Source organism: Cololabis saira, chromosome 21 (assembly GCF_033807715.1).
Source record: "Cololabis saira isolate AMF1-May2022 chromosome 21, fColSai1.1, whole genome shotgun sequence".
Lineage (NCBI taxonomy): Eukaryota > Metazoa > Chordata > Actinopteri > Beloniformes > Belonidae > Cololabis > Cololabis saira.
The window spans coordinates 11,703,694-11,722,091 of NC_084607.1; the positions used below are offsets into that span (position 1 = coordinate 11,703,694).

General features: G+C 41.5%; 1 protein-coding gene across 1 annotated transcript; it reads right to left on the reverse strand.

The window, feature by feature from the left end:
- Nucleotides 1-1,232: 1,232 nt before the first annotated feature.
- On the reverse strand, nt 1,233-5,777 carry cnp (2',3'-cyclic nucleotide 3' phosphodiesterase). Its single transcript, XM_061712433.1, has 4 exons — nt 5,670-5,777; nt 2,937-4,416; nt 2,720-2,847; nt 1,233-2,612 (listed from the first exon to the last, which is right to left on the reverse strand). The coding sequence occupies exons 2-4, from the start codon at nt 4,375-4,377 to the stop codon at nt 2,148-2,150; spliced, it is 2,034 nt and encodes a 677-aa protein (XP_061568417.1). The 5' UTR covers nt 4,378-4,416; nt 5,670-5,777; the 3' UTR covers nt 1,233-2,147.
- Nucleotides 5,778-18,398: the final 12,621 nt, after the last annotated feature.

Here is an 18,398-nt window from a genome sequence, read left to right on the forward strand (position 1 = left end):
ATGGGGGTAGGACTAAATAACTTTACACTTCTTCCTACTCCTTTTTTGGCACATGTAAATCAAGATAACAAGTTTTAAAGGATTAAATTCTTTGTTTTGTTGTTTTCTTAAACTTCTCATGAAGTGTTTCTTTTTTTTTTACATGTACAAAAATAAAATAAAAAATAAAATAAAAAAATACGAACAATGTATTCTGTAAAATGTAATAAAACAAAAAAAACTTCACTATTAAACTTTAAAAATATTAATTCTGTGCTTGGACACTTAGTCTACAGCCCTTTGACACTAAATAAAATTAAAGTATGGTGAATAATTTAATTGAGTACTTTTATGGCTTTATTTTGTATCCTCTCTCAAAAAAGTGTGATGTAGTTTGACAGTTTTATAGATTCATCTGACATGGAAAGGGTAAAGGTGTGGGCAGCAGCAGCAATTTCATCACAATTTCTCAGGCTTAATTTGCTTTTATTGTGCAGAATCACTTTTTACTGGAAGGCATACATTTTGTACTTCTTACAAGTACGAAAAACTGTCTGAACAACGACAGAGAAAATTACACGACCTCCCTGAAGGCAGCATGAGTCTCCACACAAACTTGTCACACCCACCATTTATGAAGAAAAAAGGAGCAACCAACCATGCTACTATTGGTTTTCAGTAACCATCATGTCTCCAGCAGCCAATGAGGCGATACTAGATTCTTCACATGTTGTCTTGCTCTCTGGTGAACTGTGAGGTGATTTCTTACTTATCCTTTGACCTGCAACTGAGCAACTTTATTGGAATGGTGCAGCTGTATCAGGAGATGCAGTCACCTACCATAAATATATTCATTAAACATGTTAGAACATGTAGGAGAAAACTTTTTGAGGTGCAGTAAACTGAACTGCAGATGTCACATCTAATCTGTTGATTAACTGCAGGTAACAGTTTTTGTTATTTGTGCAAGACGAAGCTGAGGTCTTTCAAGCAAATTGTGCCATCTCTTTTATTTTATACTTGAGGGTTGCATGCCATTTCCTCAAGACATGTTGAAGAGGAAGCCATTTGAGGTTATGCCACCTCAAAAACCTGTTAAAAAAAACAAACCCTTACACTCTGATATATAGACATGTCAACAGTGCCCCCTGCTGGCTCACATCATTAACTACAAGCATGTCCGAGGGAAGGTCCACACATGCAGATGAAACTAACCTGGTTATCAGTTATAGGTACAAAACAAGACCAGCATACTGGAGCGAAGCAGGTTCTCTCTTTTTATTGAGTGTGTACAAAACAAGTGCAAAAAAATAGTGATTCATAAGAGCTACACAAGTAGGACTTGCCCTTCAAAAATTACAGTCACAAGATACAAATTGAAATGCAATACATGAAGTGCTTTTCAAACTGGATTGCGCAGTAGAAAAAGATTGCAAAACATGGAATTGGATTCACAGCATTTCATAAATACAAAGTGCAAGCTTCTGAAACAAATGCCAAATGCATCAGCATTCTCCCTTTTAAACTATGCACAATGCAGAGATTTTACAAGGAAGGATCTCTATGACAAGACATTCATTCTAATACACTTAATAGAAAACTTTGGCCCGTATGCTTTCACAATTATTTCCTAGGCTGCACAGAAGCAAAAGATATCATATTGTTGCCTAAACTTAAAGCTATGTGGATGACTACATCAGAATTACCTGCCAGAGAGCTACAGATTGGTTATGTGTAAATATTGATACGCTTAATCACAGATGCATGCAACAGATGTAACTAGTCAATCACATTTGGAATACTGAGAAACACTGTATAGAAGAGGAGATCTACGTTTCAGATAGGTGGTGGAGCTGGTGGAAGAGGCTATACTACGCAAAACTGCAGCTAACAGGATCTCAGCAGATAACCAGGCAACGAAACTGTGGCACCGACACAAAAGAAAAAGAAAAACCGAACCATGCTGACGACAAGTCTGGCCCAGTCAAAGGCATCTTAGGTTGTGGTGCAAATTAAAAAAAAAAAAAAAAGAAAAAAAGGAAGGCACAGCTTGTGGAGTCAGGGTGGCTATAACTGAAACCCTTAACACTGCACAAACACACAAACCTTGCACAAAGTAAGCCTAAGTTTTAATTCACCAGTCAAGAGACCACACCTAATGTCGCCACCTACAGTATGGCACACTTCGGCTTCTTTTTCTTCTCGGGTTCTTTTTTGGTCGGCTCTACCTCCTTGCGCCCGTAGAAGCTGGAGAAGCAAGCGGGGGCGCAGATGGGTTCCCGGAGGCTGAGCAGCCACCGACCCTCGCCGAAGTAGGTCAGAGAGCCGAGCTCCATCTCCTCCACCACCTCGCCCTGCTGGCCTTCCTGCTGCAGGACCAGGATCTGGAGCAGATCCAGGCCCGTCTGAACCGGCTCGAAGCCCTCGGCGCAGCCTAGAGTGACATGGGCACGGCTTCCCAGAGGCAGCGAGGCGGCCCCGGGGACGGCGGACTCTGCTTCCTGCTCAGCATCGGCCGGCCACAGGAGAAGCTGGTTCTCCGTTAGGGACACTTTTGCACCACAAGTGCGAGGGGTGACAAAGAGAGCAGTCAGGGACAGCTCAAACGCAGAACCGTAGTTCTTCTTAACATCCTACAGTGGGAGGAAGACAAAAAAAAAGGGAACGGCACAAATTAATACTGACATTTCAGTTTTTTTTTTAAAGTTAATGACTGGAAGGCTTAAATATAGTTTCTTACGGTATTCTCGGCATACTCTTTTGCTCCTGCAGCATTTCCATAGTCACAGAACTTTGTCGTGCAGTGGAGAAGTCCTCTGGCCTTATAGTACTGCTCCAGGTCCACAACCTCCTCAGCTTTTCCTGTGACTGCAATCAGAAGACATAAATCAGATTCACTCAAACTAAAACGTGTTATTCTTCTTAAAAAGATACAAGGGAACTTCAGATATACCCACAGGCAGCCATGTGTTTCTTGAAGGAATCCAATGTGTCCAGCGTTTTCAGGAAGTCCATTGATGAACACCTAATCTTGTCCAACACTGAAGACACAAGAAACCAGCCAAAGAAAAGAGGAAGGGACGTTTCTTCAAGTGGGGCTTTCATTGCCTCCAGCTGGGCCTCCTTCAGTCCCCGCGCCGTCTTCTTCTCCAGCTGTGCAGGATCTCGGCTCCACTCGGTTTGTGGCTCCAAGAAGATGGCAACGAGATGGTGTTCCTCGGCAATCTCTCCCAGACGGGCCAGACGATTGTGGGTGTGGTTGGTGTCGTCCACCACGATCAGGACAGAGGAGGTCGTCCCGTCACCGCAGCGGGCCACAAGAGCCTCGTCCAGCGCTTTGAACCCATCTGCAGACGTTTCTGGGCTTTCTGGCTTGATACCATGGTCGTCGGCACAGATAACGGAGCAGTGGTCTTTGTAGGAATCCGCTATGGCGCGCGCCAAGAGGCTTTTACCGCTGCCTGGAAGGCCTCTAAGGACTACAAGGGTGCGAGAGACTCGCAGAGCATCTCTGGTCTCATCCTGATCTAAAAGAGCAAAAGACAGGGACCCAGATGCGGGAACATCGTCTTCTTTTTGAGGCTCGGCACCTTCCTCCTCAGATTTAACACCCTCCCCTTCTGGCCCAGCTCCCTTTACAGCGACAGATTCATCAGGGCTAACTTTCGGCACGCCCTGTGCAGTTTCACCACTTCCAATCTCAGCGGCTCCCTCCTTCTCCACTGCTGCCGCTGGCTTTTCTGATGAATCTTCTGTCACCAGAACAGTTTCCGCCGCTACCTCCTCTGCCTTTGTCTCCATTGCGGTTTGCGGCTCCTTCTCAGTCTCCACTTTTTCCACCACCTTCTCCTCTTGGGCAGGCTGGGCAGGCTGTGCATCAACTGGCTGTTGTGCTGCTGCTGCTTGTACAGGTAACGCCTGCTCTTGTACTTCAGCTGCTGGAACTGATTCTGCCAATTTTGCTGGCTCTGGTTCAGGGGCGCTCTCTGCCAAATGCATTTGTACAGGCTCTGGGTTATTCTCTGGCACGGGCGGCTGTTCAGTGTTTTCTGGTTCGGCGTCTAAAGCCACAACTGGGTCAGTGACCTTTTCAGATGACTCATGTGGTTCTGGTGGTGCCATCGCACCGGGCACAGACTCCATGTCAGGTTTTTCCGAGTCGTCTCCAACAGTCTTTCCTGCGTCGTCTTGTGCCGCCAGCTCTTCTGTTTCTTTCATGGTCACCACTTCTGCAGTATGACCGTTTGCTGCCAGCTGCTCAGACTCTTGCACAGCAGCTGCTGGGTTCTCAGGCTCTGTGGGTTCCTTGGTCTCCAGTTTATCCTGTTTTTCCATTCCGGTCTCCTCTTGCTGTGGAGTCTCTGACGCATCCAAAACTTCACTTTTTTCAGTATCCATGCCTGGCCTTTAAGTACAATTTTGCACACCACCAAGTACCTAAAATACATCATTAAAGAGACACATTATTTCATCGAACCAGAGAAGAGTAGAGTCAAACAAAATTAAGTTAAACAGTCCATTTACCAATTTAATTTAAAAAAAAAGTGCACAACTTAAATTATAAACTTCACGAATGCTTTCACACAGTCTTTTCACTGATTTTTTTTTTCTTTTTATAAAGATTGCATGCTCTTATTACAAATTTAAATACTTCTGTCTGGACTGTGGCTGTGCCTCAAACAGGAAGTTACTCAATAACCAAGATTTGAGAGTTTAGGTTAAAAACTCTTGCACAACTTGATCGTGTGACCTTGTGACCATGTTTAGCTTTAATGTTGATTTTGGCGCAGACAGAAGGCTTGTTATCCTTGTTATTCAAATATAAACTCCTTGTATGCGTTTCATTTCCATCAGTGTGAATAATATGGTGCACAGTCACACAAGCTGGACTGTAAAAACTGTTTATTCAACCCTTGCATGCAAATATAAGTGTCGTCGAACCTAACCAGATAACAAAAGACTAGTTAAGAAAAATGGTGCATGGCGGACAGGGGGACTACTTTCTGCGCGGAAGGTTATTTGGACGAGTATGTGTTAAGTATCGAACAGATGTGAGAAGCGTCATTAAGAAGAAAAGAGGAACCAACTCAGCCTAATGTAAATGTGCTTGCCAGCTAATAAAATAATATCGAAACTTAAGACAGACAAGTCATTTTTGACATTTTCCACTGAAAAGCAAAGCGAAACTTGATTGGACGGCTGTTACACTTTTTGTTTAAGCAAGTTTAACCCTAATATATGCACATCTGCTTAACGCAGAACATGATTCTGGTTTTAATTTACGTTTCAAAGGCTGCTTTCAAAGTGGGGTTACAATGTCCTTTTAAAAAAACAAAGAAAGATCGATATGTTGAAGACAACACGAGCACATTGTGGTCGCACGGGGAGTGGCATGTAAAGGCTGATTTATGGTTCTGCGTTAAACCAACGCAGGGCCTACGGTGCGCGTCGCCGCGTACCCTACGCCGTAGGCTCTGCGTCGATTTAACGCAGGACCATAAATCAGGCTTAAGCAACGCTGGTAGCACACGAGACAAAAACAATTCACCCCCCCTGCAGACACCGGGCTGGTGCGTGTCCACATCACCAGCCACGTATCTGCAAGTTTTACGCAACTAAAACAAAATGCACAGAGAAGAACTTTAATTTTTTTAAATATAGTATAGATTTAAATGTTTTTGGGAGCTTACCAGTGACCACGCGAGTCCCTGCGAGCAGCACAATGACGAGGCAGTCCCGAGCACGGACGGCGACCACTCCTCTCCTCCTGAGAAACAGAGAGAAAGAAGAGACGCTTCCCGGGAACGCGCATCTGGGCGTGGCCACGGACACGCCCCCGAGCACCGGAAGAAGAAGAACTAGGTGATTTGTCAAGTTTCATTATGGTGTCGAGCATCCTTTCTGCAAGTCATTTCCACAGACACAAACATATATATATATATATGCAGTACTCGAGTTGTAAAAAAAAAAAAAAAAAATCAGGGGGGATAGTGGATTTTATCATATGGGGACAGATATTTTGTGCTGATTACAAATAATATAATATATCAAAAATAATAGCAGTGACCAAAACACCTGCAGAAATACTGCAGGAATGACATAGCAGCAGTTAAATGCAGCCTTCTGTAAGCTTTAAATATCCACTGGGCTTACATCAAATACATCAAAACACAACAATAAAAAACAGTTTTCTGAACTTATCAATATGACTCTGTCCTTCACAGGATAAATAAAATGGATCACAGCAAAAACTCAAAATCTTAACAAGAATATTTGTCTTATTTCTAGTTAAAATGTCTCATTTTAGTAAAACAAATCTCATTACGCTTAAAACAAGACTCATCATTGGAAAAAACAACAATTTTCACCTGTTTCAAGTAGATTTTCACTTAAAATAAGTAGAAAAACCTGCCAGTGGAACAGGATTTTTTTGCTTGTAATGAAAAGATAAATCATTATTTCAAGTGAAAATTTACTTGAAACAGGTGAAAATTGTCAAATAAGTTATTTTTCTGGTGTTATTTTTCTGGTGATGACTCTAAATGTTGAAATAGCAGTAAAACCAAATTCATTGATGAAATGACATAAGGGATGGAAAGGGGGGATGGCAGTTTTACAGGGGGGATGATTTGGTCTGTTTTTATTTCAGCAGGGATGCCATCCCCCCTCATCCCCCCTCAATTCGAGTACTGCATATATGTTAAAGGTAAAAAGGTAGACTTTATTCATCCCCGATGGGGAATTCATTTGTTACCGCAGCACGACACAGAACAGAAAAAAAAACAGGACAGACGAATAGTAGATAAATTACATTTTTTTTAAATTTATTTAGCCTTTATTTATTATTTTTATAATTTTCTTTATTATTATTATCCTCACATCTTACATTACACAGCTGGTGTACAATTAGTTTACAATTATTGTCAGGAAGAAAGAAAAACATCAGCATGTCAAAACATAGCTGTTGCCCTATAGTTGTGTAATGTTGAAAGAAACAAAACCTGCGTACATTTATATTTTTTAAGGAGAAACAAACAAACAGAACTAACTAAAGACAAACAAACAAACAACAAAAAAAAGGAACAATGATGAATCAAAACGGGATGTATGGGCTTGTAACAGCGACTACATTCAGTTGTAGGGAGACCAAACTACAATATTATAAGGGTTTGGATATACCCACACATAAAACTATGTACGTATAAAACGCATAAAACCTGGCAGTCCTTCAAACCAACAGGGAAATGACCGAGAAAGTATGTGGGTGGAGACAAGTAATTTAGTTTCTAGGTAATTGTGACTTTTGCATATAGGAGACCCATTTTGACCATGACCATGTGAATTTATCCATTTGTAGCTGAAGTGAGAAAGTAATCCTTTCCATTTTATATATTTCATTAACAATATCACTCCATTCCTCTATTGTGGGGGAGTCTGGCTGCATCCTTAACCTTTATTTAACATCCCATTGAGATTAAAAACCTATTTTATAAGGGAGACCTGGCCAAGATAGGCAGCAGCAAATACAACACATAGTTACACAGAGTTACAAATGACAGATAAAACACCAACAGATAAAATACAATTAAAATTAAATTAAAAAAAGCAAGCAAATCACAAAAAACAGGAACATGTAATGGAGTCGGCCTCAGGTATTTTCAATTTAGATTTAAAAGTACTCAAAGAAATTAACCCCGTTAGCCTCCAGTCATTTTGTAATGTGTTCCAGGCTGAAGGAGCAGAAAAAACAAAGGCTCGTTTACCCAGTTCAGTTCAGGCAAAAGGAACAGAAAGCAACAGGTATAGTCTTGTGAACGGAACGAGTAAGAACCAGGACTTCTCTGTACAATCAAGGAGCAGATGTAAGAAGGCAGCAGACCAAGCATTGCCTTATATATAAAAGTATACCAATGACTGAGCCTTCGGGTGGCCAGAGAAGACCATCTAACCCGAGAGTAGAACTCACAGTGATGTGTCAATGGTTTACAATTTGTAATGAACCTCAGGGAAGCAGAATATGCAGTATTGATCATATGAAGACATTTAGCAGAAGCATTCATGTACAAAATATCTCCATAATCTAGTACTGGTAAAAAGGTAGCAGCAACAAGTCGCTTATTAGCATAAAAACATAAAAAAACATAGAAAGACTGTACTCTGCTTGCTGGATAAAAAACATTTAAAAAGGCTCAGTAAAAAAAGGATATAAAAACAGTAAAAGTGCAGTGGTTTAAAGTGCTTTTTTTTTGCAGTAATGTCATGCGACTGTCCCTAGATAATAACAGCCAGACCCGGATTAAGTCGGTGTGGTGCCCCCTTCCTCCAACATTTTACGGTAAAAAAGCAACATTTACTATGGTTATAAAGACCATAGATTTACATGAACCTATGGCTGAAGTGCATGCTCAACACTCATACTACAAATAAATGTAAGACAAGCAACCAACTAAGAGTAACACCACAGATGGACATAAGTCTACAAACTACACTGATGCTCCAATCAGAATGTAACTCGCATGTCAATGTAACACCACTTGATAACTGCCATCATTTCCATCATATATGGCCTGTCTGAGGGACTACATGCAAAACTATTACAGCATATGACTAAACAATCAAACAGGCCTACTGACTGAGCTGATGTGAAGGTATGGAACAGCACATTAATAAAATAGCAATGTGTGGGCTGTTAGATTTAAAGTTGTTAAGTTGTTAAGGCTCTCACTCAAACGCAATTCTTTTAATTTTATTATTATTTTCATGTATTTTTATTTTATCATTGGTTACTGCTGTATCTGTTTGCTCCTCTTCCAGCAAATATATAAAGAAAATAAAATATGACATATATGGTTCAGTTAGTCATTTGATTTGGTGCCCCCTCATTGGCTGCTGCCCCTTGGTGCTCGCCCGGTTCAGTATATGGATAATCGGCCTAGATAACAGCAACAACAACAACAACAACAACAGTAAAAACTATATGGAACTGTTAAAAAGTCTGACTGACATTGGGATAAAAGACTTCCGGAAACGTTCTGTCTTGCACTGGGGGTGTTTGAGTCTGCCACTGCGGTAGCTTATCAGGGCGCTCACCGTCACATGCAGGGGGTGGGAGGATTTGTCCATTATAGATGTCAGTTTGTGCAACATTCTCCTCTCACCCACCTGCTCAACAGACTCGAGAGGGCCTGCCAGGACAGAACTAGCTTTTTTGAGCAGCTTATTCATTATTTTCTTGTCCCTTTCTGAGCTCCCCCCTCTCCAACACACAACAGAATAAAAAACAACTGATGCAACAATAGTATCATAAAAGGTGTTTAAAAGTGGTCTACAGACAACAAACGACCTCAGTCTCCTTAACAAGTGTAGCTGACTTTGTCCCTTTTTGTATATGGCATCAATGTTGTCTGCCCAGTCCAGTATTATCTTTACACTTTAATGTTTTGTGATGTTTTACGTCAGTTGTGGGAAAAATAAGCAGCAAAGGGTCAAGTGTCTGACATAAAGACATCTGCAGTAATAGAATAGAATAGAATAGAATAGAATAGAATAGAATAGAATAGAATAGAATAGAATAGAATAGAATAGAATAGAATAGAATAAGCTTTATTGGAGGAACAGGGACACCTTAAAAGATATGTAGCACAAGGCCCACGGGTGTGTGGATACGCCCTGGCTGCATACCGATCCCTGCACCAGCTATGGTTAAATAGTCCTGCTGCCTTGCAGGTAGTCCATGGTTGAACAAAGGCTAAGGGACCACCCCCAACAGAAAAGGGTGACTGAAGGAGTTGCGCCCTCATAGGCACTAAAGCAAACGACAAGGTTAATGATGTCACGACCTAACAGCACCAGGGTTAAAGCCCCTGTCCCCCCCAGGCCTTCTAAGTCCACTGTGGGCCCTGCCACAATGTATGATGAACTGGTCCAAAAGCCGGATGGAAGGATCAGCTCTGACTTGGACAAAGATGACCCGGACAGAAGATTCATTCGTCGCATGTTCCCTTGCAATATCAGCACCTTCAATGTTCAAACAATCAACCATGTTTCAAAGAAAGAAGAACTTCACCACCATGGCCTCCAATATAACATTGATGTCATCTGTCTGCAGGAGCACCGAATCCATCATATTGAAGTTCTGATGCAGGAAAAGATTGGCGCCTACCTACTTGTAACAGTCTCAGCAGAGAAAAACACCATCAATGCTACAGTGAGGGGCGTTGGCTTTCTCCTCTCCCCCAGAGCTCAGAGAGCATGCCACAATATTAATAAAATCAGTGAGCGCATTGTGGTCCTAACGCTATTAGGCAATCTACAAACAACTGTCATCTGTGTCTATAGTCCCACCAATGAGGAATGGTATACAACTGATACCGAAAACTTCTACAAAGTGCTGTCAACTACTGTGTCTGCTGTCCCTGCACACAGGGGGCCAGATTCACATACCACAAAGACACTAACAAGAATGGCCGATTCCTGACAGACCTCATGGAACAGTCGAATCTTGTTGCTGCAAACACAAGGTTTCAGAACCGCCCGAACAGACTGTGGATCCATAGGTCTCCTCCTGGATACCTGTCACAGCTAGACTACATCCTTGTTCGGAGGAAATGGCAAAACAGCATCAAAAACTGCAGTGCTGCCTACACATCATTTACAACTGTGGGCTCAGACCACAAGATAGTTTCTGTTACTTTTAAAATAAGCTACAGGCAAAGCAAACCACCAGTCAAAGACTCCATGAAACAGATAGACTGGAAAAGAGTATCATCAGACAGCACACTATGTCAGGAATTCACAATATCAGTCCACAACAGATACTCTGCTCTTATCGACCAACTGGACGACCTAACTGACCTCAGCTTAAAGTATGACAAGCTTGTAGATGTAACCCGATAAACTGCCCTTGATAGCCTTCCCAGAAAGAAGAAAACATCACATCTGATTTCCAACAGTGGTAAAGTGCTGGATGCAGGAAGTGTACTGAAGAGTGTGGCCAGCTCTCATAGAGCTCGTCCCACAAGGGGCTCTGAAGCCAGACTAGATGCTGCCAAGCTTGCGCTTAAAGATGCCTACACCAGACAGCTTGAAGAGCAGCTCATATCTAAAAGCAAGGAACTGGAAAAGGCACACATCGAAAGGCGACATGGAGCAGCCTGGGAAGCTCTAAGGGAGATAACAAACAAAAAGGCCTCTCCAATTATAAAGATCAAAGAAGACACTACTCAAGAAAGACTAAACAAATGGTTCGATCACTTCAGTACTCTTCTCGGAAGTCCTGACCAACAATTGGTTGACTTGAATGACCCTTTCTATAATAGGAGGGTGAGTGAGAAGCTACCCATTGATACCAACTTGTTTACCACGGAGGAACTCCAATCAGTCCTGAATAACCTGAATAAGGCAAAAACCCCAGGGCCTGATAATATTCCACCCTTCCTTTGGAAGCACAAGCTCTTTCACAATCAACTGTTGGAATTCTGCAATGGAACTTTCAAGGGTAGGAAGCCCAAAGCATTCTCCAAGTCTTGCATTATCCCGCGCTACCAAAGACCAGTGATCTACAACAACCAAACAACTACAGGGGCATCACTCTATCTGCCATGGCCTCAAAAGTCTACAACTCTCTTCTATTGAACAGGATCACTCCTCACCTTAACCCGATTCTTCGAAGGAACCAGAATGGGTTCCGGAAGAAAAGATCCACCGTCCCACAGATTCCGGCAATAAGGCGAATCATTGAGGAACTCAGGGTTTCAAAGAAGAGTGGCACAATCATATTTGTAGATTTCTCAAAGACTTTTGACATTGTGAATAGAGCAGCCATGATGCACATCCTCCATAATTATGGAATTCCTGAGCAGATAGTGAAAGCCATAGCCATAATGTATGAAAATCCCACCCCTTTCGTTCAAAGCCACAATGGTCCAACAAAAGAATTTACAACCACAGCTGGAATTCTCCAAGGTGACACGCTTGCACCCTTTCTGTTTGTCATCATGGTGGACTATGCTCTGCGGCAATCAGTGGACAACAACAGAGACAACGGACTCATGGTTGGAAGAATATCTGAGCGACCTCGACTATGCGGACGATGTCGCCCTGACCGTAGAGCACACAACATCTACCCAGACCCTGCTCATCGCATTTGAAGAAGCCACGGCCAAAGTCGGACTCAGGTGGAACTCAAAGAAAACAGAATGCATGTTTATCAATGAGTACTCCAACCACCCAAGTATTACATCACGGGATGGATCACACATCAAAGAAGTCAAGGATTTTAAATATCTGGGTTCATATGTGGCTGACAGCAGAAAAGACTTTCTTGCCAGAAAGGGACAAGCCTGGAAAGCTTGCAACAAACTCCTCAGAGTCTGGCAGTCAGGAAGTTCAATCTCCATCAAGGTCTCTTTCTTCAGGGCCTGTGTTGAAAGCATCCTATTATACTGTATGGTGCTGAGACCTGGACTATGAAAAATGAACTACAAGCCCGGCTCAACGGCACATACACAAGACTCCTCATTTGTGTCAAAAACATCTCCTGGAAAACACATCCAACCAAGGAGCAGATCTATGGTGAACTGCCACCAATAACAACAACTGTAGCATGCCGTAGAGCAATCTTTGCAGGTCATTGCTAACGTGCTACGAATAAAGTAATATCCTGCTATGGCGGCTCCCCAAATCATCCAGAGGAACCAGGCCTCATACTTATCCTGACACAATCTCTAGGGACACAGGACTTACATTCCAAGAACTGGGAGCAGCAATGGCCGACAGGACCCGATGGAAAGAAATGACATCTAGGATCTCGATGACAGTCGAGGGATGATGATGATGAAGCTTTATTGGCCAAGTATGAACATGCCAGACAGGGAATTTGTTTTCGTTTTCTTTCGCTCACTGAACCCAGATAGATAGATAGTTACAAACAGTAATAGACAAATGGCTCTTATCAACATATCTACAATTTAAAGGTGAAAGGTGCAGCAGTATGAGGTAGACATGGTTATTGAAAGGTGCATTGTTACAGCATATGATTGTGGTTATTGTTATTGTTATTATTGCACAGTGGTTGATTACTCCTAAACTCTATGAGTGATGAGAGTTCATCAGAGCAACAGCTTGGGGGAAGAAACTGTCTCTGAGTCTGGAGGTTTTGGCGTAATATTGTAGTGGTAACATTTTTCTTAAAAATATAGTGAAAGCACTGATTTGGTCCCTCTAGATTCATCAAACTGTGAAATCAAGAATGACGTAACACTTAAGAATCAATCTAAATAAAGAGATAACCTATACAAGATGTGGCATAAATACTATAACCTGTGCAGAAGATAACAGAATGTTGCCTCGTGTTGTCTGTTGGTTGTTTCTTTTTAGCAGTGGCATGGACTGAAAAAAAATGTCTCATTAAAAGAAAAAAAATAATTTGAATCTAAGCACCATGGGAGTGCTGAACATCATTACTTATGGCAATAGATCAGTCTGAAATGATATGAAAAACAAAAATACACACATTCTGTTCCGTTTCTTTTTTAATCTATGGTCATCGTGTAACATTACATTAACACTTTACTCTTTAACACCTGACATATGAATTAATACAATCATATATTTTGTTGTTTATTGTGTTTATTATACATTGGAATATAATCAACACAATTTATCTTCAACAATTTCTAAATAGTATTTTTTGAATAATACATTTGGTAAATGTATTATTTAGTTTTTTATAGTAGGCTATAAAACGTATGATTTATTCTTTTATTTCACGCGTCTTGTTAAAATATCATTTTCAGTGTCATTTAAAGGCACTTTTGCTTACTTTTAGGATGCACTGTCTATTGAAGTCTCTCATCCACCACCCAACGTATAGCGCTGAATCCAAGCTTGCAACATTTTCTAATGCATATCAAAAATACCTTGAAGTAAGCGACTCAAACTTGAAATTTCGTATAGATTTAATTATCTCGCACAGTAAAATGGAGCGGTTCAAGTTCATCCAAATTAAATCTGTTACTTCTGCCGATGTATTTATTTTTCCATCACTGTTTGCCACTGTTGGTTTACTTTTCCAAGTTTTATGGAATAACTGCTCCTTCACCTCTACTTTCCTTATCAATGTATTAATTAGTGATCAAATACGCCTTTTCATCTATCTGGGGGTTTTTGAACTGTTTTGTAATCTATATTTAAATTAATAAAAGTAGAAAAAATGTTTACTTGATTTCTTTTTGAAATTACACATATTTACTGTGTACCCTCTCAGTATGGAGTGTTAAAAAAAAAACAGAGACATTTATACTGCCTTTATACTAACAGCAAAAGGCAAGAAAATGCTCTAATCGCATTTGCAAAAGGTTAAGCTACTGTAAAACCAAACCTTTTATCACATGACTTCAATTCCTAAAGGTTAATTTCACTGACAACAAGTACACCGGCCATTTGGACACAACAGCATGGAATATTTGCTTTCAAAGTACTTTAACACTGACTCATCCAGTCATTTGCGGCCAAACACGTGCTGAAATATAACACCGTGTCCCAAACAGATAAGAATTTATGAAAAGTGTAAACATAAACCTCGCAGAAAGCAGTGATCTGTATGTAAATCCCCCCGCCCACACATGATGACAGATGTGACAAGAGATGGCACAAGAGGAAGTTCCCTCCATAAAGTGACACTTTAAAACAAGTTAAAAGAGGCCACTGTTGACAGGATTCACAATTTATTACAATCTGCGTCATAAAAGTCATCTTTTTTCGAGGCATTATTATAATATTGTATTTCCGATCTGGAAACAACATAAACAGAACAAAATCTCTCTTAAAATATTAAATATTATATTAATATTATTAAATATATTTGGGGAAGTCTTATATAAAATCAGTTGCCTTTTTGCAATTTTACAAGATATCATAGAAAGAAAATAAATTATTAAGGGGTAAAATTCCCCCATTTACACCCCAATAGAAACCAGAAACAGACCTTTTAAACTAATCTTTATTTAAATACATTTATGTATTTTAGTCCTCAGAGAACAATATATTATTCCCAAAGTATTATATCTAATATTGAGACCTTTCCTCACAGTTTGGCCACCACAAACCCCATCTACATCTGTTCTTATGATCCCAAGCTGCTCTCTGAACCTCTGAGGGGATTTTCACTGTTTCACGTGTTGCTTTGGATCATCAACAGCCTGAAAGAACAATTCAGAAAGTTAGAATGGACAAAAACATAGAAGATGAATGAAGATAATGACCAAAGTATAACCTTCTGGAGGAGATTCTTGGCAAAGTCATCTTCCTGAACTCTGGCAGTGGCCAAAGCTTTCTTAAAGTGGGCCACAGAAGATTCAGACTTTTCAAGCGTCACTGGAAAAAGAAAGTGTAGTGAATTAACAAAAAATAAGAAAATCTGATAAATATTATAATAAAATGCCCTAAAAGGTAAAAAAAAAAAAAAAAGTTACAAAAAAAGGAATGAACCATACAAGTCTTTAACTATGAACGTATTCTTGTATATAAAGTAAAAACAAAAGGATGATTTACATTCAGAAACGGCCACCAAAACATTGGCATACATCGTCCACTTCTCATCAGTTTGGTCAGCCGCGGCAGCTGAGCAAAGGCCGTATTCTCGGACTTCTTCGTGGCGATTAAGCTCCACGTAAGAACATACGCTGAGATGAAACAAACAGGGGCCTCATTTAAAATGGACTGCGTAAATTCATACTAAAAGTGCACGTACGCTCAAAAGCCGAAAATGGCGGGCGCAAAAAAAAATCCGGATCTATAAAACCGCGTGCACGCAGACTTCCACGTAGGTTCTCTTTATAAATCACAGTCCAGCTGGAAGGCTGCGCACGTGAATCCGCCTGGTATCCCGCCCCCTACACGCCCACTTTCTACCGAAAATGGAATCATTTTGCATATGAATGAGCCTGCTGAGCATGCGCAGTGGCTTCCTGCAACCTGTTTGGCTTCAGAATGAATGAATGAACGTGTCGAGCCACCGTGCCACTGAATTTCACTGAGATCTGAGATCTAGATGTTGTTGATGAGGAGGAGGACAGGAAAACCACATTATTTTGTGGTCACAGTAAAAGTAGAAAAATAAATAGTATAAAATAAAGCGAGTGAGTGGCAGCACGCCGTTGCTGCGCGGAACGCCGTGAGTTCCCCGGTGCAACAGGGGGACACATGTCCCCCCGTCTTTTCAAAATCATGTTTATTTTCCCCTTACTTTTTACAGTTTAAAAACTAACGGTAGGCTCAGCCTTAAATTGCAAATTATCAAGACACTGTATGAAAGCGATACGAGAACGGCCCCGCAGCCCCGCTTAACCCCCCCTCCTCCTCCCCCGTCTCCCCTCAGAGCGGCTCAGGCGGGTTTATGGTTCTGCGTCACCAACGCAGAGCCTACGGCGTAGGTGCGCGTCGCCGCGTACCCTACGCCGTAGGCTCTGCGTCGTTTTAACGCGGGGCCATAATTTAGGCACCATACACCCGCACGTAAAGGTTTCACGCGCCCGTAAAACTCATATGAAAACAAATCTGAGTCCCTTTAGGGAAGAAATGAGGGGCTCCGTGGGGCTCCCTAAACGCAGCCCCTCATTTGTTCTGTCCTAAAGCGGTGGAGGAGGTTCCCCGCGTGTCACCGCGGCTGCAGCTCCAGCAGCACCAGAGTCCTGACTGACTGAGCTTCACACACAGAGGAACACGATCAGCGCTATATTATTTTATTTTATTATTTTATTATTTTAAGTCTGATATATTTTGTGATATGTGATGACATTATTAAGAGTATGACATGAATCTGGCTTCATTTCACCACCTCAAACCCTGCGTCGCCAGTTCTCCGTGTCTTAAGTAAATTCTTACGGGAGGGTCCTAGTTGCCGTAAAGATAAGCAGATTTTTCGGTTAGTTTTTTCTTTTTAAATCCGAGGATTTGCGTAGAAGGCGGCTTCCGCAACTTTCAGGCGCTTTTTCTGCGCAAGCAAGCTTTATAGATGAGGCCCCAGGTCTTCTCCAAATCATCACAGACCAAGGGTATCATCTTCCTAAAGCTAAGATATAAATGAAGAGAGAGAAAAGAAAACATGTAACATGAATCTTTCATGCCTGAATGACAATTACTCTTTAAGACAGAACTTGTTTGAAATAAAGCAATATCATTTGATAAGCAGGTTGATGGTTCACCATTTACTTACAATTCAATGGCCAGGGCCTGTTCAAGTTCAACGAAGGTTCAGCCCATTTTATCTAGAGCTTTGGACATTTCTTCTGGACATTTGCAGTTTGAAAGAAAGATTACAGAACATTTTACCTCTTGCTATAATATAATGTGCTTCCAAATGTGCATTTTCTCAAAATTCCCACCACTGTTTAGCCAAGTCCAGGTATTTCTGGTAATGCTTCAATGCCTGGTCGAACAAAGCATTTCCGATGCGATGGTGAAGTTTGGCCAGGAACTGCTTTTTATTAGGAACCTCTTTCTCTGACCACATCTGCACTGTCTTCAGGACTTCTTCAGCCTTCTGAGTGGATTATTAATTTGCTTCATGAACAATCAAGTTATTATCATCAAAATTACCATTGTGCTCTTCTTAAATAGGCCTTAATGTAAGTCTCATCCGGTTTAATGGCCTTAATGCAGTCTTCAATGGCCTGGGGCCTCATCTATAAAGCTTGCTTGCGCAGAAAAAGCGCCTGAAAGTTGCGGAAGCCGCCATCTACGCAAAGTCTCGGATCTAAAAAGAAAAAACTAACCGAAAAATCTGCTTATCTTTACGGCAACTAGGACCCTCCTGTAAGAATTTACTTAAGACACGGGGAACTGGCGACGCAGGGATTGAGGTGGTGAAATGAAGCCAGATTCATGTCATACTCTTAATAATGTCATCACATATCACAACATCAGACTTATAATAAAATAGTGCTGATAACGGAGCAGGCGGCGGGGGGGGCGGGGAGGGGGATGGCTGCCGCTCCGAGCCCACTACTCCACGCCGAAGAGGAAAAAAGAAAGTGTTCTGATTAAAATAAGGAAAGTTGGACTATATAACAATTGCGTTCATAAGGATAAAGTTTTTAATAAAATAAAAATTAAAGAAATAGTCCCTTCTCCCCGTGTGTTTCTGCCTGTCATGCACGGGTACGTGCGCTCATGTTGTTACAGCCGAAATTATGGTTCTGCTTTCACACCAACGCAGAGCCTACGCCGTATGGTCCGGCGTAGGTGCGCGTCGCCGCGTACCCTACGCCGTAGGCTCTGCGTTGGTGTAACGCGGACCATAAATCAGCCTAGAGCAGCACTGAGGAGAGACGGGAGGGAGGAGAGGGAGCGGGGGCTGCCGGGCCGCCGTCCCGAGTGTCTTGATGATTTGCTGAGCCTACCGTTAGTTATTAAACTGT

Coding starts and splice junctions, on each gene's coding strand:
- cnp (XM_061712433.1), bottom strand. CDS start 4,377: ATGGATACTGAAAAAAGTGAAGTTTTGGATGCGTCAGAGACTCCACAG. Junction 2,848..2,936: donor CAAGAAACACATGGCTGCCT/GTGGGTATATCT, acceptor TTCTGATTGCAG/TCACAGGAAAAGCTGAGGAG. Junction 2,613..2,719: donor AAGAGTATGCCGAGAATACC/GTAAGAAACTAT, acceptor CTCCCACTGTAG/GATGTTAAGAAGAACTACGG.